Below are 26,339 nucleotides of genomic sequence, written 5' to 3' on the forward strand. Positions count from 1 at the left end.
GCTTTCTAACACATTCACATACATCAACTGGAATACAAAGAATTTACTCAGGAAAACAGTGAGAAGTATATGAATTTAACAGTTACCGGATTTTTAGGGTAAGCCTTTCCATTTTGGACAGTGTTGTGGGAGAGGAATAGACGAGTGGGCGTACAGTATGATCAGAATTACTTAACCTGAAGGAAAGTTTCAACCAATCCCTTTTAATCGCTCGCCAACAAGAAGTCAAACTTTTTGTTTTACACCTTAGTGGTATGCCCACGTTTAAAAATTTTATACAAGCTCCTACAGAAAATTTAACTGGACCAATTCAGACCAAAAGTCACTAAATAAAGCTAGTCTAGACGGAAAAATCTATGAAAACCATATGTCTTTTAGGCATCTGTCTTACAAAAACTGCCATCATCTTGGAGAAATAGTTCACAAAATATGCTTTTAGGAAAACACGACTGTAACGACCATGGGAGCTGTGCTTAAGAAGATGGCTGGACTTGGAGAGAGTAAAGCCAGAATGTTTACAAATGAAAGGCTCTCATTTCTACATATATCTGTCTGTAAACATCACTGAGAGGATGGACAAAGGCAGGTATAATTTATATTTCCACTATTCTAGAAGGGATCAAAAAAGTTTACAGTTTTGTTCCTCCACACCACCACAGAATGTTAGACCAAGGGACCTCAAAGCAACTCTATTCTCACTCACAGAAAACTGTTTTGAATAATGTTGTACATGGATGAGGCCAAAGAACCAGAACATTTTCTTCTGATTATTACCTCATCCTGCTGGCCTGCCAAACACAGCTAGAAGGCAGGTGTCAGACAGAAGTAACCAAAGGAAGACTGTCCTGTATAACTGGGTGTAGGGCCCAACTGACAGACAAGGGGAATCAGAAGGACTGGGGTACAAAGCAGGAGTGCAACGAGAATGCAGTAAAAAGAAATGTCCTAAAACCTTGCCTTTCCGATTTAACATTGCTTTCTGGACTGGAGACAACGGTCAGTGCTACCTTCCTTATTCTAGCTTCATATTTTTGTACCTCAAAATGCACTTTAATAAGTGGTATGAAATCTATAGACAAAAATAGAAAAGTTAACTCTAATGATAAAAATGACATCATTTTGACAGAAACCTGAAGAGTCTCCGGAGACTGTGAAAGTATTTGTAAATTGCAAAGATTCCTTGGGACCGTCAAGAATATTTTGCTGAGACTTCTTGCTCTACAGGGAAGGGAACAACACAGTAACAATGGTCATTGGTATGAGTGCCCCATGTATTGTTCACACACCTAGAAGACTGGATAAACACTATATATCAAATAGAAAAGGTCCCGGGTTGAAGGAGGCGAGTACAGTTAAAAAAAAGAGGGAAATCTACAAGGTGGCATCAATCACACACCAAAGTTTTAAGCAAAAGCAAGAAACACGATTTCAACATGTTTATTCAAAGATACGGTGCTTTAAAATGAGTTTTCAAATACTCATTAGTTTTCGAGTATTAAGATGGTAATGGGGTAGAGTGTTTGAAATATTAAAACAAATCAAGCAATCATATCAACAACCCTCATTACAGATCCCTAAACTGAACTGTAGAGCATTTAAGTAGGTTAATCAAATTCTACTGATGAATCACAGGGATTTTTATGGTCCATTAATTTCAGTCCTGAGTATTCTGATACTACTATTGTTAGAGCTAAAACTGTGAGTTTGCTTTCTTTTAAGGGCTATGTACAGTATGGATTTTATTGTGACCTGAGACCCAGATACGTGCAGGGAAATTAGCGCAGTGGTTTCTCTAGTTAACACATTTACTAATGTTTCCTTAATTTTCCACCCCAAGAGGCAATAATTAATGTAGAATTGGCCTCACATGAAGTTTTATTATTTTAGTTATTAAAATATTTTCCAATACTACTAAGAAGCAAGAAGAAATTCTAGTTGTTTTAAAAATAAGTAGGCGTTTTCCTCAGTTTTTATAGCTTTCCTCCATGAATGGTGGTCTAAAGGCAAAGCAGTGTGCAGACTTTCTGGCGGAGACCCTTGAACACGAGACTAGGAGGAGATTTATTTGAGGGAAAAACTTCATTCACTTTTAAAACTGGCTTTGAGAGTAATCCTAATACAAAGTTAAAAAAATACACGTGGTACAGAATATATCTTACATAATTATCCATTCCCAAGTGGAATAATTCCATTTTAGGTTCTTGGGCTGCAAAATACCTTTGAAAAGGCTTTCCTGTCTTCTACTCTCATAAAAGGTCTCATTCTAGATGAATGCAAAATTCACTGAAATTTAGATAAGGCTGATCATGAAAATCTGAAACCTAATACAGGTAGTGTTTACATGGTGGAGGCAACTGGCATATTTGATTGTAAAATATGATTATTTTCCAAATCATATTCAAAGCCACCTGAGGTCTCCTTTCTCTTGGTTTTCAACACTGCCATAGAAGCTTGGGGATTCACTTGTGGTGGTATATCTAGTTGGTGGTTATCTAGTCTTTAGCTGATTCTCTGTCTCAGTTGGTTCATTAGCCTTTCTACAAAAAACAAAACAAAACAAACAAAAAAAAAATAGGAAAGGGATGAAGCATATTTCTAAATTTTATATTAACTTGCATATTTACTGGGTTCCCAATAATAGCAGCAAGAACAGTATTATCCTGTTTTTCAGTGTTTAAACTAATCCCAATGGGGGAAAATGCTGATGTCACAAAGATTTGGAATTCTCCACGTGTCTGAGCAATTAAAATCAAGAAGGCCTGGCCTTGTCATTGACCATGAATGATTGAGAATTTTGCTATTTGCCATTTTGATTAAGGATTTTTTTCCTGATCCTTGGATGGAATGTGTTCTTTCTAGAATTCATGTGAGCAGATAATTTTGACTGGAAAACAGGAGTGGACATTTCCTGGTGTTCATGGGAATGGTTAAAAACTAATTTCAGAAATTAGAGCACTTGTTATTTGCAGGTTTGCCTATCGTGTGGCTCTGACGCCTGGAAAGTAGCCAGAAGGAAAAGGAAGTACTGTGCCATGATGAGGCTGCCTCAGTTCCTTGTGGCTTTGGACTTTGCCCTCTGTAGGAATTCTATTTCTGGTCAGAGTTGCCATACGATCTAAACTTCACCTAAATACCGGTAATGTGGCATCAGTACACATGCAGATTCTTGCAAACCCAATGCATTTCCAACACCCCGCCAACCCCACCACCCGGTCCCCTGCATTTAAAAATACTGACCAGACCAAAAGTGCAATATTCTTTGGGAAACAGCATTGGGTAAGCCAGGTGGATTTCATTTGGCAACTAAAGGGTGTAAATACGTGTTTAGATTCAGAGGTTCCCCTAGACAATGGTTACAATATGTTGGCTAGAGTAAGCTAAAGGTTTTAACGTTGGGCATTTAAAAATCCTATGTTTAAGCAGCAGTAAAGTTATGACAAGCAGACAAAAGCCGTCAAACCCTCAGTTAAATCCTCAACTCCTTTCTCATTCTGCTGGAGGGAGGCATGTAAAGCACATTCTGAGAGAAAGATGCAGCATTTACATTTTCATGTTTAATTTCCTGGCTATCGGCTAAAGCAGCTCCAGTAAGCTAAATTTCACTTCTAATTTCTCCTCGTAGCTGATAAGTCAGAGGGAGGAAGAGGCGTCCAGCAGCTCATTCTTGGAGTTTGCTGCTTATATAAAATTTAGAGGTGAAAGAGCCATGGATCATGTTGTGCCATGAATCTCTCAAGTCATTGAAAAACATGCCATCTGACCACAACTGCCTGAAAATGAAGATTTTCCCTGTAAAATCATTCTTTTCTGACAGCGAGGGAGACAAAAGAGGGCAGTGATGAAACAGAAGTACTAGCTTGTGTGCGTCTACAAGACTGTGGGTCTGCTTACGCTGGGTAGAATTCTTTTCTCCGAGCTGACATCAACTTATATATAGGAACATTCAGCAGATTCCAACTGGTGACAGTTTGCTGCTGAGTGGCTGCAGGAAGAATAACAATTATTGGCTGTGCGTCTTTCACTGGTCAGTGGCTCTTGTGCCAGACTCCCTTCTTGGCTGTCTTCCTCAATCAGGTGAAACCAGGGGCAGGATTAGGTACCCTGAAACTCAGAAAGGCTTTCCCTACACTGTTGAAGCTTAGCAATTTAGAGTGCCAAACGAGAACAATGACAGAGCTATTTGCTATTCTTGGTCGTGGGACATGGAAGCAGTTGTTCCCTTAACTCAATGCCAGTTAGCACGGGGCTGGTATGGTATATGCTATATTGTTATATTTACTGCCCTGCTGCCTGTCTGCATTTCTGCTGTTTGTACTTTGCCTCATGCAGATCCTTTCTTATTCTCCGTTTTCTTGTACCCTCCTGCACCATCAGAAGTTTGGAAAAGTAAGATAAGGGGCACATTGAAAACTGAAAGGCAATCTGAAATCTACCTTGACACATCTGCAAAGCTCCCAAATTCCTGGGCCTTGCCTAAACAGACTGCCAGTCATTCTGGACTGTGGCGGGACGCAGATGTTTGTGTAAAGTAGACTCAAGTTTGCTATACCCAAGAAGGAAACCACCAGGCTAATTTTACTTCCACTTGAACCAGAATGAAACCAAGACCTGAAGAATGAAAACCTTTGACATTAACCATTGATTCACTTCAGTGAATTATTATGTTACAACCAGAATCACTGTGGCATTTGAATGATTTTGATGAAATATCTAATTGTGGGGCTCAGATTAAATTGGACGCTTTTCTTTAGTGAGCAGCTTGTGGCCAAATTCCCATTTTCATTACAATATGTTAAGCATCGTGACAACTCATGTTAAACCTGCAACAAATTATTAATTACATTTGGGATTTCTGTAACTAATTTTGTTACATAGTAGCCTCATGAGATGCCTTAAATACTAAGAGTCAGAAAGAACGCCTCAAAGTTGTTTCTATTCTCAGCAATTATACTTTGTAAAAATCCTTGCTTGACTTTTAAATCCAGTTGCTAAATATAAAAACTGTTCCCTGAAAAATCAGAACACCTAATCATATTTTTATTTGTTTGTTCTTTAAAGGAGAAGGATGTCGAGGAAAATAGAAAGCTCATGGCTGAAATCAGAAATCACAAGATGAATTCATCACTTGTCCAAAGACACTCAGCTGCTAAAAGAAGTCGTACTCTTAGAGGGCTGTTGAGGAGGAAGTAAGTCAGGGTGTTTCCAGTACATGACTGCTGGGGAGTCAGACAGGCTAGTCCCACAAGTCGCTTAACTGTCCGTGAACCCTGAGCCCACAACTTCAAGGCTCGGCAGCTTCGTCCTTCATGGCACCAAACCTTGATGTTAGGGATGCAAAGACACACTCATAAGAATCATGGGTTTGCTCTTACTCAAAATTCAGGGGACTGGCTGAAAACAAAACAGGGAGACCTTATCTCTAGGTGAAAGGGATTCTGTGTTAACTGTCAATTAAATCAACATATAAAATACGTAAAAGAGATATGGTACAGAAGAGCATCAGGGTCAAACATTTAAAACCAGATTAAGCTAAACTGTAGAGAACCAAATGGCTTTTACCTCTGTAAAAAAAAAGAACATGAGTGCATGGATTGTCTCTTCATGTAGAGAAACTGATGTACCTTTTGCCATGGTTGGTTGAGTAGTAAATTACTGAGAATGTGGGGCTGTGATGACACTCTCAAAGTGTGCATGTAAAGTCAGGGAAACTTTGTTAAGTCATGGAAGGAGCATAAGTGGGAGGCCCTGGGATAATCTTGATGCTATTCCAGGGCTGTCTCTGCAGTGCAGGGACCCCAGTTTCACCATGGGCCTCACCAGAGAGTCTTTCTGTGGAGCATTTCTTGGTTTCCATGCTGTGTTTCTGTCATGTGAATGAGCTGGAGTAAAAAGCTAAGTCCTTTCCTCTGATTCACTTTTGTCATTTTTAAAAGACACCATCAGACTCGGTGACAGGGGTGGTTAAAAGAAAGGACTTCTATTTTTCAAAAAAAAATTTTTTTTTAAATAGAAGACTGGGTGATGAGGTAAATGAAGTTTGCTTTTCCTTGGATAGAGACCCTTCCTCCTACCCTTATCCCCTTTTGACCGTCGCAAAATAGCCTAGTCCAAGGAAAGGGGAGAAGACAAATGAGTGAAATAATGCCAGAGTCGGCTGTTGCCAGGAAAAACACACTCTGATTCAGTTAATTTGTTCTGTTAATGTCAAAGGCTGTGATTCCCAATTAGCTAATTTTAAGAAGCTGTAACCGAAAATAGCTACATCAGCCCTAAAGTTAGTGTTTGGTGAAGATTAGGATCTTCAAGTAAGAGAATAGGGCCCCTAAAGAGGTACTGATGTCTGTTTAAGATCATGTTGCTCAACAAGGACACGACTAGCTGGGATTTTCCAACTGGGTTTCAGCCGCTTCAGAGAAGTTGATAGAGGTGAGAGGGGAGGGGACACACCAAACATTCGGGCAACAGAGAATGTCCCACAAATCAGATTTGCGTAGTTAACTTTCTAGTGGCAGAAGCATACATGCTGGTGAGGCTCTTTGGGATAGAGATGCTCCCCTAGTTCAGGAGGAGTTAATTAAAACAGGCATGTAGTTTGCAATATTTCTAGCCCTCACTGAAAATCTCCGTGCACATAAACCAGAGCAGCTTGAGCAGCTGAGAAAAACTGGGCCAAAAACCACTCCACCAGCCTCTCTCCTTCCTCGTCCTTTACATTGGAATGGAAAGATAGAAAAATCATCATTTTTTTTTTTAAAAGCAGAACACTCATGGTTTCTGTACAATTGCAGGTGCTTTCACTACATCTGAATAGGGTTACGATAAATCTACGCTCTTAAAAGTGAAGATCACAACTTGCTAATGAAATCACAAATTATCCAGAAGAAAACTGTGCACAGGCACACGCTGAGTGGCAGAATCTTTTGCCTCTAAAAGTTCAGTTTTTGCCTTTGTAATATTAAAGCCCAGCAGGGAGCCGGCAGGACACTGCTTATGCTGTCTTGTCACGTTATGAGTTTCTGGTTTCAGATAAAAGGGGAGAAAGTGCCTTTAAGAAAGCAAAAAACTGGAGAAAAAATTAAACTTCCTTCTCGGAAACCTAAGGGTTGTTTTTCTGGAGATGACGGATAATGGCATTTCGAGTTATTTTAGTTTTTAATAGAGAAAATGGAGGCAAGTCATGGAGGGAAAAGAGAGTATATAAATAAATAGAACAAGGTGAAGTTTCAACAAGAGCTTCCCTCAACTTTTTCTTTCTTTCTTTCTATCTTTGTCTCTCTTTCCTTTTCTCTCTTTCTTTTTTTGAAATCTTAAACCCTATTTCTGGCTTGCATTTGGTAGGATTCCTGCCCTGGCTTTTATTAAAAACAGACTTTACGTGGTCAGAATTCTCCATCTAAAGCTAAATTTTAATAGGCATAAGGATCCTAACAAAGTCTTTCTTGCTCTCTCTCAGGTGACCCCCCCCTCGTCCCCCCAAGGATTTCCCTCCCAGTGCGCTGAACTGGCGCTGAAACTGGAAGGCTCAGCAAAAACCACCGGTTTTCCTCTTTTACTATGAACCCTCATTTCTGTTTTACTTTTGAGACTCTTTGCAAGGTCAGATCAAGTTAAGTCTGGCTCTAACCTGAGAATACTCCAGAAATTTTGAATAACACGCTGTTGTCCTATAAATTCCCCAAAGCAGGTGCCTGAAACCTGGCAGTTTCCCTTCTCCAGCAGAGGCTCCAGAGCCCGATTCCTGCTGCCTACCTTGTGTGTGTGTGAGCTGGGAAATACCAAGGGCGACTCCACCTGGCTTAACAAATCAATTTAGCATTCAACAGTTATCTCTAAAGGGTATTGGCAAGCCAGCTTATCTGAAACCCAGAGGTAAAGCAGCCAAGCGAGCAGGCAAAGACATGCACTTTCATTCTCGAAGACAGGCGCCACCAGGTTGCTCTAGTTCCTTCTTATAGCTAAACAGACAAAATAGCCCACTTTAAGGCTCCTGTATGGGACTCCCGTCTTCCCACGCTTAACAACCCCCCACCCCGCCCCACCAATGGCCTCCACACCTTCTTGGCACAACTGCAGACCCTTTCCCAGTCAGTTTTAAGTTTCCTAAAACAATAATTTAATCCTGTGTGTGGTGAGGCTCAATGCTGACCTTTATGCTTGTTTACATGGAAGGGACAGTCTTTTGAATACTGCAGTGCAGTGGTTCTCCAGGAGGGGGTCCTCAAGCCTTCTCAACCCTAACCCTAACCTCTCCCCGCATCCCCCCCCCCCCCCCCCCCGCCTCTCTCCCAGCCCCCAGTGGCAATGTCTGGAGACATTCTTAGTGGTCACAACTGAGGGAGTGCAGCCGACATCCACTAGGTAGATGCCAGGATGCTGCTGAACATCCTAAAACGCATAGCACAATGTCCACAACAAAAATGTCAGTAGTGTTGAGGTGGAGAAACCCCGACATGGTTAGGAGACTGCTTGGGATTAAAGCCCAGCTCGATTCAGGCCTGGCTGAGCAGCCTTGGGCAAGTTGCTTAACCTCTGTGCCTCGTCTGTAAAATAGATAATAACCTATCTCATGGGGTTGTTGTGAGCATTAAACAAAAATGTACCTGCAAAGCTCTTAGGACAGTGCCTAGCATACATTGAGAGCTCAATAAATACTACCTGTTGTTACTATTATTACCAGAAATTCAGCTCAGTTCCAAATAAATTATAAGCCAAACCTATTGAGGTTAGAAAAAAAAAAATACATAGGTTTGAGAGTACATATATCCTCTTTGATGGGGACCAAAATCATGATGGCAGTAACAACCACAGTGCTTTACAGTTTGTGAGACTCTTTCAAATACCTTGTCTCATATGATTTGGGCCACATCCTTGTTATATCTTTATTTCATAGATGAGGAACTCCTGGCTCAGTTAAATGAGTGGCCCAAGGCCTGTGGCAAACCAGGTCTTCTGATTGCACATCTCCTTCTATTCCCCCTACACTTCCCTTTGTTTAGTGGGTTAAGATGCCCCTTCTTCTCTTCATTATACCCAACAGCCTGAAGATCAAAATAAATGTAAGTACTGAAATCAGAGGGTGAGGTGACTCAGGCTTCATGGGTGGGCAGAACTCACTTCTCTTTTTATGGTACCTGCATAGTAAGGTTTTTCTTCATGGAGTATACAAATATTTTAACCCTCTGAATTGAACTTCTAAAAAACTAACTTTCTGTATGGGCTATTTTCTTTCAGTTTTAGATTTCTGATGTTGAGGGAAAAAACCCTAATTCCCTCTATTTTCAAAATCTCTAATTAGTATATTGACCATAAATGTATGAAGGTTAGAATATAGCTTCAACTATATGTATACATATTTCAAGTTCTACTTATTTATTAGCTATTCTGTTTCACAGTTAAGCCTGACAATCTGCTTACAAATGCCAAATGTATTATTCAAATGTACAATGTTCTATCTTATATGTGATCAGTGACTGCACACAGCAATTATATGTATTAAAATTTCTATGCATAGCTTTTTAAAAAACAATCAGATTAACCAGCCAGATTTTTACTCAGCCTACATTAAAGTTAATAATATTGGGTTTAAGGGTCAAAGTTCAGAGGGCAGATGGATAATATTCCTTGAAGTCAGTGGTTTTCTAGAATTCCTCTGGTAATAGAGAAGGCCAGGCCTTAGCTGGTGATGCTCTTGTGACCTAGGGAGCACACAGCTTGCAGCAACCCAGCCACGACTCTTTCATTTCAAAGGTCTCCGTCAAATTCTACAACCAGCTGCCAAATCGTCATTCATCTGGACCCAGGTTTCTTTGGTCCCATTTAGTTTGTGCCAGTTGAGAAAGGAGAGGTTTAGGCCATATACTGGTTTCTAAATGGTGTCACAGGCTCAGCAATCTTCCCACGATCCCCCTCCCGGAGGGAAAGCTGAAAACGTGTATCACAGTATCTTTACCATTTTCTTTTCCAAATCAATTTTGTCTGTCAGGCTATGAGAAGAGAACCGATGAGCATGGCCCTGCTTTCGGTCTCGCGCAGAACACTCACCTTGGGACGCTCGGAGGAGCCCTGGTGGGCCGAGACGGAACCTGTGGAGGCGCCCCGAACGAGTCGCTGCTGTTGGGGAAAGGAGGCAATGGGCCAGGCCGGAAGGGCACTGGAGGCGCTGCCGAGTGGGGTCCCGGGGAGGGGATGGCGGGTGCGGGCCCGCGGCCGGACGTGGGCCGCGGGAGGGGCGCGCTCAGCGTTGGTCTCCGCTGGGTGGTGGGGCTTGGAGGCGGGGACCTGGGGGCAGAGACCGACAGCAGTTTGCCCATCCTCCTCTCCGTTGGAATTCATCCTTAAAAAATATTTTATAACTGACTGCTTTTTAAAAAGTATTTTCTGACTAACTCAGACACGTGTTAGGGATGTTAAACGGTAATAGAAGGGTAAATAGTGAAAAGAAGGTTTCCCTCCTCTCCCCCCTTGCTCTGTGGAGACAACCAACATCTTTTCCCGGGTATCCTTTTTAACTACATTTTACAATATCATACATTGCTTTTTTTGTACACAATGTTCTACAACTTAACTTTTTTTTTTAAGCTTCACATTAACTGGCCTGTGTTTTCATTCCACTACTTAAAGAACTTACTCTTTTTAATGGCTGTATAACGTTCCAATGTAAGGATATATTGTGCTTGATTTTTTTTTAAGTGTAAAGTTTTTTTTAAATTATGTGTAACACAGTTATTTAAGTCAATAAATTTTTAAGGAATTTCACATGTTCTGATTCTTTCCACTGCCAATCACCTTAGTTCCTCCAAACTCATAATCTTCAAGATAAAACAGCCCTTTCAAAAAGAAGTTATCGGGCTTCCCTGGTGGCGCAGTGGTTGGGGGTCCGCCTGCCGATGCAGGGGACGCGGGTTCGTGCCCCGGTCTGGGGGGATCCCGCGTGCCGCGGAGCGGCTGGGCCCGTGAGCCATGGCCGCTGAGCCTGCGCGTCCGGACCCTGTGCTCCGCAGAGGGAGAGGCCACAGCAGTGAGAGGCCCGCGTACAGCAAAAAAAAAAAAAAAAAAAAAAAAAAAAAGAAGTTATCATGTAAGTCAGCCCACAATTCTTTTAGTTAGGCTTCTTTGATCTCCAATGAAATATGGACACACTTCAAAATTCCCCACCTGTAATCTTTAGGATCCAATTTCCTCAAGCGATTTACTTTAGGACCATGTTTAGGGTCAGGAGATGGATCTGCCCGGTTCTGAATTTGACACACTCTAAAAATGTACTAGGTTCAAATCATATTCACTCCTAAGCCATCACACCCTAGAACAGTACAGATCATTGGGATATGCCAATACCTAAGATAAAAAGTTTGTTAGGTTTTTCATAGTTTACTTGGCAGCTCTGTCTTGTAGTTCTTTCCCACAGATCTAACAAGTAGTTCTATAAGTAAAGGCAACCACACAGTTAATCTATGAGGCGTTTCCAACGATTTTGTGCTTGATTTTGAAAGCGGTTGGGATCATCTGACCTTCTCTCTCGCTCCTGGACTTAAATATCTTTTTTCCTCTTTTTTCTTTAGGTTCATACTGGTTTAGGGAAGCACATTCAGAAAATGACACTGGACAAGCTGGGAGGCCTCTGGTGATGTGGAGCCATCTTCCTACCTGCGGGAATGCTGGATCCAGGAGTCGTCCACTGGCGGCGGTGCGGGCGTGAACGTCGTGGATGTGTTGATGTCACCGATGACCACGAGGGCTTCTTTAAGGGCTTGGTACATTCGAAGCATCTCATCCCTGCGCTGAGCCTGTTCCGCAGATTCCTCCATCAGAGTATTTTGGTCCTCTGAAGAATATAACTGTGCTAGGAGCTCAGAATTTATGAAATCTTTAACCTGCCAGGTCACCACAGAAAAGTAAAAAATGGGAATGAATGAGTGACTGAATGATAAACTGGTTCATAGCCTGTGGACAAAGGCCACAAAAGTCCACTCTGGGAAAAGGGATGCATTGTGCATCTATTTATGCTTATTTTCTTCATTATCCTCCCAATGCCAATAATAGTTTTCCTCTCAGTTTTATGGCTGTTGACAGTAAAGAAAAACATAGATTAGTTGAAAAGAGGGCCAAACCTCACCATCGCCAGAACAGGGCCTGTTGGCTGTACAAGCATTTCTGCAATGTTATCTGAGGCTGCTTGGCTTATATATAGACAAGGGAAGGTACCAGGAGGTAAGCAGTGGTATTTTCAACAGGAAACAATGACACACAGAAACCTGTGTAATAACACAAGTTATTCCTTCCTTGGTATTCCTAGCCCTTTACCTAGCTTTTACCAAAATCACTGGAATACTATTAAGACCCCAGGTTTCAGTGTTGTTTCAAAAGTGGAATTAGCACCAATAAGTGAGTATTTATTAAATACAGAATCGTATATAATTATGCAAGTTGATTTACAAAGAAAAAGTGATATATTCTCTGCTTTCTAGAGCTTAACAGTGATGAGGACTGACATAAGGTTCCACAGTTAACAGATATATGAAAACAAACTAAAATAAGAAAACTTCGTATGAGTCTTAGGGGAGGGGCATTTTGTGGCAGGATGAGAATGGAGAGGATGCATATATTGTGTAGCCCTGAGGGAGAGAGAACCAATCATTATATTTCATCAAGTCTAAGACACCACTGACTTTAAGACACACCAGTCTTTTACGTGCCACTAAGAAAGAAAAAACACCATCAACTAAACTACAACAGAATGCCAAGATGTCATTGAGTGTAACATGCATCTTCATGTTAGAAATGTTAAATGTGAAAAAAGTGAATGTGAGAATCAATGAAATGCAATGTGCCTTTACAAGTTATCTGATTTAAATTCTCACTGCATACTTATGAAATGTGTATTATTATCCCAATTTTACAGATGAAGGAACTGAATGGACTTCAGAGAGTTTAAGTAACTTGCCCAAAGTCACACAACATTAAGTTGAACCCCAAGTCTTCTGACTTGAAGTCCAGTGCTCTTTCCATTAACCCCCTTGCCTCACTGTGAGTGCTTAGAAAAGATAATTTATGTTTAAGCATCATTATTTAGTGTGGGGCACATGTATGACAATTAACTTAAGCCTAGAAAAATAAAGCAACTTGGATTTTTCAGTTTCTCTGTTAAATGAGAAAGCTCGTGCTTATCTAGAGTCACTGGCTCTAAGAAAGGCCAAAGTCCAGTATATTTAATTGTTACTAATTCAAGCAGACAACAGAACACCTGTCAGATGCTCAAAATTCCTGGGTTGTAGTTACATTTGTAACTCAGAGATGACAAGACTCTGAAACACATAGCTTCACTATTTTTTAAAGGTATCAAACCATGTAGATAATTCTACTAATCCGAAAATTCAGCTAAATCACAGCTTTGTTGTGGTGAAATAAAAAGTGTTCTCTGCACATATTCTGTAAACCAGGAGTGATTTAAATGTGGAAGCAATCTAATACGCAAGATGTATTTGGGCAACTGTCTGGCGGAAGGGAAGGTTTATGTGTGATAGCTGTGGAAGGTAAATTTGGCCAGATAACCCTGGGCCAGGTGTCAAGGCCTTGAATGTCAAGGAAAAGTGCTTGAACTTTATCCACTTGGCAATGGGAAGCCATGGAAGGCTTTTAAAACAAGTAAGCGAAATAATAAAAGAGAGTTTTAGGAAAATCAATCTGGCTGTGATTGGAAAATAATTTGCAAGTGTGGTAGTAGAGATAAATCTGTTGGAAGGCCATTGCTGATCATTTATGAGATGATAAGGGTTTAATTTAGTAAGTGGCATAGAAAATATGGGCAGATATAAATGCCATTATAAAGGAAAAACCAACAGGACTTGGTGCTGTTTGGATGTGAAGGGCAAAAAAGAAAGGAACAAAGACACCTCAAGCATTGAGGTTTGGGTGAAGGGAAGTCAAAGAAAGTCAGATTTAGAGAAGATAGTAAATTTGGCTTAAGAAATATTTCATTCCCCTCCTTGAAGACTTATTTACTGCCAGACACACTTGCAGGTACCCAAGGAGTCATGCACGCTTGCACAAATCTTCCACTGTGAGGTGTGTGTATCCACTTGGAGAGATGATGCAACTCCAAACTCAAAACCAGACAAGTTTCCTGGCATTGACCATCAGTTGGGTTAAGCTCTTTTGAAGCTTTACATCTTCCTGGAGTATCACTTAGAATCTATTAAACACAATTTAAAAGAAGATTCTTCCAAGAATAGATTTAAAGCAGATCTGAATTAAGAAGCAACTGTCAAACAAACCACAAAATAAAATAGTAAGAGCCTGCTTCAGCATTTTGATCAAAGATCTGCCTTGAATCAACTCTTCCACATCAAAATGTTACACACTAAAACTGTAACATAGATGGATAGTTGGATAGTTGCCTACTATCCAACAGATTTGGCAATGTTCTGAAATAATATGAATAATTTTAGCATGAGAGAAAATGGCAATATAGCACAGTGGTTAAGGGCATATTCTTTGGAATCAGACAGCTCTGAATTGGACTCCTAGCTCTAACACTTATTGTTCTTGGACAAATAATTTAACCTCTTTGAGTTTCAGATTCCTGATCTGTAAAATGAGGTTAAAGGTAGGAGCTGCCTCAAGAGCTGGTGGAAGGGAAAAAAAAAAAAAGAGTTGGTACAAGGATTCAGTGAAAGTGTGAATATAAATTGCCTAGCATGATGCCCAGCATTTAGTCAGTGCTCCATCAACAAAAGCTGTTCTTTTTACAGTATATAGTCTAACTTGGCGTTAGGTATGAAGGGGTAGGAAGTTAGTGCAACAGTGCTGGCATCAAGTGACATAGTTCAACATAAAGCATAAGTTAACGTTTTATTTTGCACTTAAGAAAACTTCTAGAAAGACTCTTCTCCTCCTGCTAGCCTCACTTTCTAATGCTACAACTGGAACAAAGGTGGGGGACTTCGGGGAGTTTCCAGACACTTCAGGGACTTTCTGAGCAGTTTGTATGTCAATGGTACAAATATTTAAACCAAGGATTCTGCACAATTGGAGGGCAAGTGGATCTCTTTTACATGATAGCATTTAGAAAATACCTCACAGAACATGACATAAACTAATTATACTTGGATGTGAGATTTGAAATAATATTTATGCCTTTAATTATAACACCTTATAACCTATACATCTTTGTGTGGTTCACCAAAAAATTCTCACACACAAAACCTCATTCCAGTTCAAACTCTACAGGCTAGATAAACAGGCATTACTGCACCATGTCGTTCTGCTCAGTGTAAAGGAATGTGAGGTCATTAAAAACGTTCCACATGTTTTCCTCTCTTTCTTACTTTAACCCTTCTCTAGCAACCTGCAGTATTTTTGGATCTGTAACTTTCTTTGTCTTTATTACTACAACCATTTTAAAGCCTTCACAAATAGGAGAGGCATTTATAGAGTTTTCATACAATTCAGTTTACTAAGGAGACCATTTCCTTAAAATCTCTGTTTTGAGACAGGAGGAACTACAGAATGGGACAGTGATAACTCTCATTCACGTGAATACGCACATAAAAATTTAATTGAGATGTTTAATTTTGTTTAGTTTTAGAGAGGGACTTGGGTAGAATTTTGTGATTCTTTGAGATCTCACAATTCTCTCGTTTCCGCTTAAGGCTGCTTTACATTTCTGAGGGATTTCATTTTGCTAAAGACCAACGAAGTTTTCCTTCTTTAAAAAAAAAAAAAGTAACATCCCTTGACTCACAAAGGTCGAGAAAAGAAGACAGACGCACAAAAAAGTACGTACTGTATGATTCCAAAGTTCAAGAACAGTTAGAACTCATCTACAGTGTAAGAAAGCAGGAGTGTTTCCCTTGGTGGGGAGTGATAGGGGAGGGGGAGAAAGAGTGGGGCTTCTGGGTCCTAGTCAGGATCTGTTTCTTGAGCAGGATGCAGAATTCTTGACCCGTGGAAACAAATCAGTGCTCTGGCATTTAAGATGTACTTTTCCCTCAAATAATGAACATTTAAAATAACACTCTACTTCACACACATTAAAGTTACAGTAAGTTTTGAAACTAGGGCACATGTTACTAATTTTCCACCAAAGTATCAATGGCCAAGGAGAGTGAACCTGGACCTCCAGGGGTCCAGGGGCACAGGCTCCAAGTGTGAAATGCCTCTAGGTTTCATGCTTGGTTCTTAAAATGTTTCATAAAAAAACTTTACATTCTATTTTGTATTAGCTGGGTTTGTTTGAATATGAGGAACAATGTTTTAAATTACTTACTAGTTAAGATACAAAACATTGTTCCTCATATTCAAACAAACCCTAATTAAATCTTCAAGTAAAATGAACCCTCTGGGCGAGTCACTTAAACCTCTTGGGGCCTCAATTTCTTCATTTGGAAACTGCACAAAATCATGAGTACCCAGCAGGTGGCTATTCTGTTCAAACACAGAATTGTGTGCCCCTTAGCCAGTAATACTTTTCGAATAAAACTGGATCCACTTTCTTGATTCTCTGATGGAGAACTTCTGGTGGTGTGAGCTACAGGGAAGAGGCCATCAAAATATGCTTGCTGTGGGGCATTATATGTGTGTTTTCTTTAATGTACCGAACAAAACTCTGTTTCTTTGCCTGTAGCCTGTCTAGAACAACCGCCTGTCGTAAACTTGCTATTTCTTTGCGCTGCTGTTACCTGGTATGTTTAAGCAATGAAACAGCTGCTGCATTTCAATAGACAAAGGCTTACAGTATGTCCGAGGGGAGGCATTTATTGCTGGCTTTAAATTTCTTAAACAATTCCATATGGAGACTTGAGTGGCAGAACGCTTAATGTAAACTTTCAAAGGAAACTGCCCACCAAATTCTGAACTTTATGAAAGTTGGCTGAAACATATTCTTTTTCAGAAGGCAGAGTAGTCACTCCCATTTCAAAGAGGAAGGGCCACAGCACCATTTTCAATAGTGATAGTCAACAAATAGAGGACCCGGCTTTAGGCATTTATTGGTTCTGGAGGAACAGCTAGCTTTCTCACCCACAACCATTTGTAGAAACAGCAGGGTTAAGTGGATGGAATTCAGAATAAGGAGTCAAAGTATGTGTTTTCTTGTTGTGATTCTATGACTAATTCTCTCACTTGAAGATCTCTTCACTTTAAATAAAAAAAAAGTCAACACATATGCATGACACAGTGCTGGGTGTTCACTGTGTTTCTGTTCCTGTACTCAAAAGGAATGAACAAATTGTTCTGGAATGAACAAAAAGGGCTCAGACGTTCTGTACAATAAAATGCCATGAGAATATGAGTACATTTTAAAAAAGGGATTTGTATTTTTACATATACATAATTACATATATAGATTTAATATATATATTTTATATATATAACTATATACTCTTACATGTGTAGTAAAAAAGTGGATAAAATAATACCCAAAGAAAAGCAGTCATCCTAGATGTGTAAAACTATTTTCTGGTAGATATGAAAAGTTAAATTCAAACAAAGATAACCATAAGTTCATAAGAATCCAGCATTACATAATGTTTTTGCTTTCTCCTTATTCCTATTAATCTCTACTTCAAGGTTTGACCTTGGAGATCAGATCTTAATTGAAGTCTTCTTTCTCATGACTCTTATGTGAGGTCTCCCTGGAGACAATTAGCAGAACTTTACTTCCACGGATAATACCCTGTAGGTGGGGCTTTTGCCATTTCATGAAGCAAGTGAGCACACCAGTGAGAAGTGAGGGCAATTACCCTCACGTGTGTGTGTGTGTGTGTGTGTGTGTGTGTGTGTGTGTGTGTGTGTGTTTCTTGAGAAGGTGAAAGTAGGTTAGGTCTGCAACAGGTTTTTTTTTTTCCTTTTAACTAATTTATGTCAAGCCACTCCTCACAGCTATAGACAGGAAGTGCTATTTCCTGTGCTGATGATATAATATAGTGCAGAGCAGGGCAGCGTTTGAACTGATGGCAGCACTAATGACTCTCAGTAAAACAGTGAAAAGATAAATGATACTTAATCAGGAAAATGTTTAAATAAGCAAGTGCCTGGATTCCACGGGCAAAACAACCTGAACTCATTTAAGTGAAGTTAAGAGGGTAATTTAAAAAATAGACTATTTGCTTAGTACTTTATATTTTTCAAAATGGCATACAGTCACACTTATGATGTTCTCTGACAACTCTGTGGGGTAGTTCAGCGTTCTTAGTGTAGTTTTAGCAGTGACTGAGTTCAGATCAGAGGGGCCAAATGATTTGCTTCAGGTCACACAGCAGGCCATTGACCAAGCTTAAGTATATAATTTATAGTTTCCAATATATTTGCAATACATTGCTTACCTGCTGATGCATCAAAGCATCCTACTGACCTTGTTTGAATAAACGGAATGTGTACAAAAACAGAGTGAGTTAAAAACAAGATTGCTCCCGTGACTGTTTGGGGCTTCTTGAAGTCAAGAAACTCATAGATCATGAATAACAAATGGATTGTCATACTTAGAATTTTGAAAGGAATCTTTATATATGGATAATGGCTATTTACAATTCTTAAGTAGGCAGCCATATTAGTTTCTTACAATTATACTTTTCATAGTACTTCCATATATACTATCTTGTGGAACAAATCCCTAAGCCAGGTACTTTTTCTATGATTCATATTTCACATATGGAGGAAATAGGTAGAAATAAGTTAAGGATTTGTCTTAGGTTAACAGAGTCTGTAGCAGAGCCAAGCATAGAATCCAGGTTTCTCCTAAATTCTAGTGTGGGGCTCTTTTCAGTACTTTACCATCTAATTTTTATTTGTTACAAGCAAATGCTCATAATATATCACTGATTTAAATAAGAAGGTGTCCTTAGAAGATAACTAGGAATAAAATCGTTGGTGTCTCACTTTTCAAGAGTCAGAAAAGCCTGCTATAAAACACCTCATTATAGCCTATCTTATCTAAAAGATAAGTTCTCAAACAAATTGTGATGTTATTTACACTTTAACAAAGTAGCTAACAAAAGGACCAAACCAGACCATGTAATTTAAGTATCATTTTCTGACTGCTATAAAAATAACCATGAAAAGGGAGTGATTCTATGCAATATAGATCAACAGATGGCTAGTCTAGCAGGCACTTTGAGATCCGTGGCTCTTTCATCTTTACCTTAGAAAAGAAAAGGTAACTGACTTTGTAGCCAAGGGCACAGGGGAAAAAGCCCTTTCCCATGTTAAAATAGCATTCCATAGTTTTTAGAAGGTGAAAATAATCATATTACCATATTCAGTATGTGTGTGTATGCAGAAGAGAATAAATATCTTTTCCCTTTAATCTCAAAGTCTAGGAGCCAGGGTATCTGGTTTTATTGCTGGCTTTGCAACTAATTTATACCCTGACTGGAGTATTTTTGTTCTGCTTTATTGTAAGCAAATTCACACCCTTCTAGAGGAGACAGCCAATAGGGAATACCACTGTACTGTATCTAGAAGTTGTATGTTTTCTTTCTTAAGTTCTCTTCCACTCGTCAGTCACTTACCACTTGTAATGGAAAATGATAAGCCTAGGTGATAGGTATTTCGACCATCCAGAAAATATCACAAAGAAGCTGAAGAGAATGTGAGCAATTTCCACACTAGGATGGGTTAGAGGTTAAAATGAGACAGTTTATAATCACTTACATTATTGATCATAAGATGCATTATCGTTTTTGGAATTAGGTCTCGGATACATTTGTTGATAATAGACATGTAGGAGTCTACGAGGTTGCGAATGGTCTCCACTTGCCTCTCCAACTGTGGGTCCATGGAAAAGTTTTCTGCTTGGCCATTCTCATCATTTTCAGTCTAACAGAAAGGAAAGCCAAACATGGATTATTTCACATTTATTCAGAAGAGAAAAATACCAGACATTATCAGATGAAAGACTTCTGTTTACTGAATTTGGAGTTGTACTACTAGATGGTAACATCTTTATCTTATCAAACAGCCATTAAGTCTGAAAAGAGATCAGAACCATGCAGTTATTATTCTACCTTTAGCCTGCCACAATTGAGGAAAAGCAAGTATTGTAATTCTGAATGAATGTTTAGATGGATGACCAGATAAACAGTGCACCTAACAACATACCTCCAGAGAACAATCTAATCTTAAGCCATTTGCAAGCTGGCCAAAGAACTGAATCCAAACATATGATGCAGATGTACACTTCTGGGAGGCGTCTCCAGGGATCCTATAGATTAGAAATAACCTTGGTGTTGTTCTGGAACTCCTAGGCCTGCTCTGGAATGGATCAGCACTTGGATCAGTCCAGATTTAAAACTAAATCTCCTAGGCCTGGCCTGGAGCCAAAATAAGAGATATAGGGGATAATTCATTTTTCCATGCTCTTGCTGGAATTTGTTATATAAATTCATGCTTCTGTCATCACTACTAAAGGCTGGCTCAACTGTGAAAAACTTACAGTTTTAACTTCTAACTTGTTATTCTTTGAATAAAACAGAACACATCCACACACAAAGCATTTATTTCTGCAACATGAGAGAAGCATCTGTTTTCTATACTATGGGACTTGAGTTAATTAATTTTGGCTTATCCACCAGAGGCTGGGCTGGAATGGCATCTTCATCATTAAGGACTGACCTATTGGCTTGGCATTGAAATCAATTTAGAACAAATGGTCTCCATTTCAAGTCAGGTTGAACCATCTAAGCCCCAGAACATGATAACAAATATTGTTAGTGGTCTGGCTACTTTCTAGCTTTGGAAAGATTTAATTATGAGTGCAAAAAATAAAAGGGGAAAATAATTTATTGCTTCCAATGTGGACATGAAGTACTTTTCTTTGGAAATGTACATACTTTGATATGCCGGGTTTTTAATCATCCAATCAGTTCTCGGCAAAGCACCGTGCTGAATCGCTTAAAGACATCTATAAATAAGCGTTAACTTTCGATCAATAGGCATGTGTGAAAGGCATATTTGTAGGCTACAAAAGTCAACAATAACAAAGGTAGAAATCAGTTCTAAACATTTATAAAGGCTTCTGTTGCTCTTCTAACACCTTAAAAATATTAAAATAATATCTGCTCACTCTAAAACACAGTGGTCACTTTCCAATCCTGAGAGTCTGGCCCCATACTTCAGGGTGACAACTGGAGGACATTTCTTTTTTTTTTTAAACATCTTTATTAGAGTATAATTGCTTTACAATGGTGTGTTAGTTTCTGCTTTACAACAAAGATTTTTCATTTGTTTGTTGGCAATCTGCGTATCTTCTTTGGAGAAACGTCTATTTAGGTCTTCTACCCATTTTTGGATTGGGTTGTTTGTTTTTTTGTTATTGAGCTGCATGAGCTGCTTGTAAATTTTGGAGATTAATCCTTTGTCAGTTGCTTCATTTGCAAATATTTTCTCCCATTCTGAGGGTTGTCTTTTGGTCTTGTTTATGGTTTCCTTCGCTGTGCAAAAGCTTTTAAGTTTCATTAGGTCCCATTTGTTGATTTTTGTTTTTATTTCCATTTCTGTAGGAGGTGGGTCAAAAAGGATCTTGCTGTGATTTATGTCAGAGTGTTCTGCCTATGTTCTCCTCTAAGAGTTTTATAGTGTCTGGTCTTACATTTAGGTCTTTAATCCATTTTGAGTTTATTTTTGTGTATGGTGTTAGGGAGTGTTCTAATTTCATTCTTTTATATGTAGCTGTCCAGTTTTCCCAGCACCACTCACTGAAGAGGCTGTCTTTTCTCCACTGTATATTCTTGCCTCCTTTATCAAAAATAAGGTGACCATATGTGTGTGGGTTTATCTCTTGACTTTCTATCCTGCTCCACTGATCTATATTTCTGTTTTTGTGCCAGTACCATACTGTGGAGGACATTTCTGAGGCATCTAACTGCTACTACAGCAAGAGAGAGGATTAGAAGTTTCAAAAATAACAGTCGTTTCCCTATACCATTTCTTTTTAAAGGGTCTTTGGTCACTGAAGGAATTAAATCAGGTAGTTCCTTATTTTTATTATTAATTTGTAATATAAGCACAATAGGATCTGGGATAAATAGGTAAAAAGCTAAGGTCATAAAGTGGTAAAGTGATAGAGGGAAGGTCAGCCATGGCAGTGAAAAACCAATTGTTTTCCCAAACTTCTTTCCAGGGCATAAAAACCACTGCAGATTGTGTTCCATGCTGAGCCCAAATTCTAAGAATCAGTGGTAACTGCGATGTTGTTTTAAGGGTATTGTATTTGAAAATAAAAATTTTAGGTTCAAATCCAGGCTTTATCATGTAGTGGTTGTGTGGCCACACCTCACTTATTTAATGTAACTGAGACTCAGCTTCCCCATCTTTAAAATGGGAATACACTTCTCTGGAAAACTTGTGGAAGTTAAATGAGATAATGCATATGAAGTAACCTAGCCAAGGGTCTTGTGGGTGCTCAATAATGTTAGTTTCTTTCTTTCCTTTCTGAATATTAATGGAATGAGTTAGAGAGCCACTTGACTCTCAACACACATTATGGAAATTTAAGTTGAAAAATTTGAGCACAAAACATTTTCAATTCCAACCATATAAAAATGGCAAACTGTATTTTTTTATACCACCATGTTTTCTGCAAGCTAGTCCCTTTGCCTGGAATCCCCTCCTCCCATCTGTGAAGCTCTTTCATCTTTCAAAACCCAGCTCCCCCATCACCTCTTCCAGACAAACTCCCGATGGCCCTCAGACCCTCCACCGCTGCCTGTACTGTACTTCATCTTTGTCTTGTACTACTGTTTATTATTTTATCCAGCCTAATTTTATACTTCTCCACTATTAGACTCTGGGGTCTTGTTTCTCTCTCCCTTCTCAGAACCTAAAACAGAGCTTGATGCACCAGAGAAAGAGGAGAAGCAGGAGGAGCTGACACTACAAAAGGGTTTACCTAAATCAAGAAAGCTGCCTAGAGCTTCCCTGGTGGCGCAGTGGTTGAGAGTTCGCCTGCCGATGCAGGGGACACAGGTTCGTTCCTCGGTCCGGGAAGATCCCACATGCTGCGGAGCGTCTGGGCCCATGAGCCATGGCCGCTGAGCCTGTGCGTCCGGAGCCTGTGCTCCGCAACGAGAGAGGCCACAACAGTGAGAGGCCCGTGTACCGCAAAAAAAAAAAGAAAGCTGCTCAGTGCATTTCAGGATCTCCAAGAGTGCCTACTTGTTACAAAAATTGGAGATGAGGGCTTCCCTGGTGGCGCAGCGGTTGAGAGTCCGCCTGCCGATGCAGGGCACACGGGTTCGTGCCTCGGTCTGGGAAGATCCCACATGCCGCAGAGCGGCTGGGCCCGTGAGCCATGGCCGCTGAGCCTGCGCGTCCGGAGCCTGTGCTCCACAACGGGAGAGGCCACAACAGTGAGAGGCCCGCGTACCACAAAAAAAAAAAAAAAAAAAAAAAAAAATTGGAGATGAGAGAAACCACAAGTTGATGAGTTAGGATCCACTACTACTTGATCATAGTGAGGATGATAAAATGATGATGAAATTATGTATATAAGTGAGAACACATGACCTACAGCTTTGTGATGAAAACATCTTTTACATAAAGCAATATAAACCTCCATAATGGATAAAGTACAATTCAGTTTGTCTCTCTGATCTGAAACATACTGGGATTTTGCTGTTGTATTTAACAGAAGGGGGTGATGGCATTTCAGCATCAACATACTACCTCTCCCAGGAACATTTATTGAGCACTTACTGTGTTCTAGGTACTGTGATAAGCACTTTACATAGATGATCCACACCACAACCTTAGGAGGTGGGTACCATTGTTATTGTCAACCTAAGCATACACTGAGGCTCTGAGAGCTGACACGTTTTCAATAAGTGTAAGATGAATATAATATCCAATTTCTGGTTTTCCTTAGGTATAAAAAAATCAAGAAGTATTATGAAACAGGGGAAAATCTATAATATATCAAGTTAGCTTCACAGATAAAATGATAAATGTAAAAACAGTTTCTAGGAAAAAGATGTCATTTTAAATACTGATATTTGTTAAAAAAAAAAAAAAAGATTGAGCCAAAAGAGAAAACCAGAATAAACAGCATTTATTAAAAGAACCTCTAGGAACATGAAACACCAGGAAAATTATACCACCATTCTTATTTTCATATAGAAACACTGAATCTCCCCACTTCACACTATTCTTAACATTTAGCCTTGCTTTAATTTCTGCATATAAAAATATGCAAAAGACATTGACATTGACTTTCTGAAGTCAGATGCAAATAATAAACAAAGCATTGGAGTGAATGGAGAACACTGAACGGTTTAATTCTCAACATTAAAAAAAAAGAAACGTTCCAGAATAACCAGTAAAACAATTAGAAATTCTCTTTAGTTTTTGGAAATACTAGTAGACATGTAGTCACGTGCAAATCTTAACTACTCTGCTAATACCATGGGCATGATGGGGACTCACAGAATTCAAAATGCAAATTTAATTTCTTTTCTGATTTTAGAAAGAAAGAAGGAGTAATTTCCCCTTCCAGTATGTCTAAGATGAATGGGGAAAATGTACATATGTAGAAATTTTCTTTTAACTGAGTAACTGCAGAGAGCAAATACTCCCTTTTCTCTAACTCCAGTCTTAAGCAAATTCTCTATCATTCTCTTTTCTGTATGAATACTGTGTATGACTATGTATTTTTTTCTTTGTTTAAACTATAGGATTGCAATAGGATTCTTTGCAGTCTAAGCACTGAAGTGACAGCTGTTTATCATTATCCTCATCAAGGGAATGTAAAATAAAAATAGTAATTTGTCTCTGATCTTTGAGGCAAAAAAGAATGGTCTGCAAACATTTAACCTTTTATGTGCAGGTTCATTGATGCTGTTTACAAAATGTGAATAATATTGTGAAAACCAGCTTTCTTCTGAAAAATAACAATGGACAGCCTTCCTATTGTAAATTTTTTCTAAATAGCTTTTGAAAAATCTAATGCAATTTAAACAATCAAAAATAGCAACTTAGCACTATAAATGTAAAATTGTTTATAAAAATTAATATTATTTGCACGTATTCAAGAAACAGCCTGCTTTATAAAATTTTAATTTAAAAGCTTTCTCCTAAAGACTTGAAACTTTAACAAGTGAAAGAATGATAGAGCCAAATCAGAAATAATTCCCACAATACCTCAAAGCATCCACTATAGAAGCTCTGGGCTTGATCAGGATATCTATTTTTCATATGTTTTGTTTCTGTCTCCTTCCTTTCCTTAAAGCTCTTACTTAATTATGTCATAGGCTTCTTTGAGGATCATTGAAACCATCTAAATAAGGCTGGTGACTGCAACTCTTTAAAAGTGGAATAATAGAAATCCAAAGTATCCTGGCAATAATATGCACATAAGCATACTATTGCGCTAAAGGGGAGTTTGCTGCATCTCTTCTCAGCAGTGGAGAACTTTGGGAGTTAATCTACAGATCTACACAAGTGATTTTTCCAGATAACCAATGCTTGCCCCTTTTAAAGCATCTTACTACTGTTATACAATTCTCCACTCCCTTTAAAAAAAGGGTAAAAAATATCATTTAACTTTTCTTAGTGAAGCAGGTTGTCATTCTGAAAATACTGTTTCCATGGTAATGCTGCTTTGAATTTTCTAGCCCTAAAATATGGAGAATGTTTCACTAAGAACCTTTCCCCACTCCCAGTCATTCACTTCTGATTTGCAGAGGCCAGAAAGGCAGGCAATGAAACTTGTAAAAAAAAAAAAAAAAAAAAAAAAAAGTGGGAGAAACATGCTCCAGGAAGCCTTTGAGGATAGTCTAGGCTACAGTCTGGTACTTTGGGGCAGGAATTTAATTATTATTTCAACATAATAAGTTTATATTTATGAACTTACCTGTTCTCTGGAGAATGCTAATACACAGTCTCACTATAGATTATAAAATAGTATGTGATTCGGTGTTACATTGCTTAGTGGAGTTTATAGGTGCTGTAAGAATTCAGAGAAGCAGAAGATCAGGGAGGCTGGGATGGGGAGTTACAATGGTCTCACTCTAATGATTTAACTTTACTTCACAGCATTCACTAATAATTGAGAAATCTCATGCAATTAGATTAAGGGAGAGAGAGATGAGTCAAAAAATGATCCATCTTCATCCTCTCTATTCTATCACAGGTCTTGCCATCCCTCCTCTGTTGGTAGACCAAATATAAATTTGGGAAGCCTCCTCTCCCCCACTCTCAGTCCTGGTGGTTAGATGGGACCTCACTGATAGGGCCAAGTCCCCCCAAATACCCATCTGGCCCGGCCTCTGTGATGGTAGACGGCAATGTGACCAAGCAAAGCCAATCACAGCACATCTGTCAGAACTGTTAGGAAGGAGACGTTCCCTTTC

General features: G+C 39.2%; 1 protein-coding gene and 1 non-coding gene across 5 annotated transcripts in view; both read right to left on the reverse strand.

Moving 5' to 3' along the window:
- The window catches only part of DNM3 (dynamin 3), a 556,874-nt gene that overhangs the window by 19,870 nt on the left and 510,665 nt on the right, over positions 1–26,339 (reverse strand). For all 4 annotated transcript variants that reach the window (XM_024739835.1, XM_024739837.1, XM_024739836.1 and 1 more), the window contains 3 exons: positions 19,648–19,812; positions 11,644–11,870; positions 10,042–10,278 (listed from right to left, as the gene is read on the reverse strand). In XM_024739835.1, coding sequence (XP_024595603.1) covers positions 10,042–10,278; positions 11,644–11,870; positions 19,648–19,812 — 629 coding nt within the window. The remainder of the gene's footprint in view (positions 1–10,041; positions 10,279–11,643; positions 11,871–19,647; positions 19,813–26,339) is intronic.
- LOC112396216 (small nucleolar RNA SNORA18) lies at positions 11,379–11,513 on the reverse strand. Its single transcript, XR_003002527.1, has one exon. It is a non-coding gene; the product is annotated as a small nucleolar RNA SNORA18 (small nucleolar RNA).

This window comes from Neophocaena asiaeorientalis, unplaced genomic scaffold, assembly GCF_003031525.2.
Source record: "Neophocaena asiaeorientalis asiaeorientalis breed wild unplaced genomic scaffold, Neophocaena_asiaeorientalis_V1.1 scaffold589, whole genome shotgun sequence".
Taxonomy (NCBI): Eukaryota; Metazoa; Chordata; class Mammalia; order Artiodactyla; family Phocoenidae; genus Neophocaena; species Neophocaena asiaeorientalis.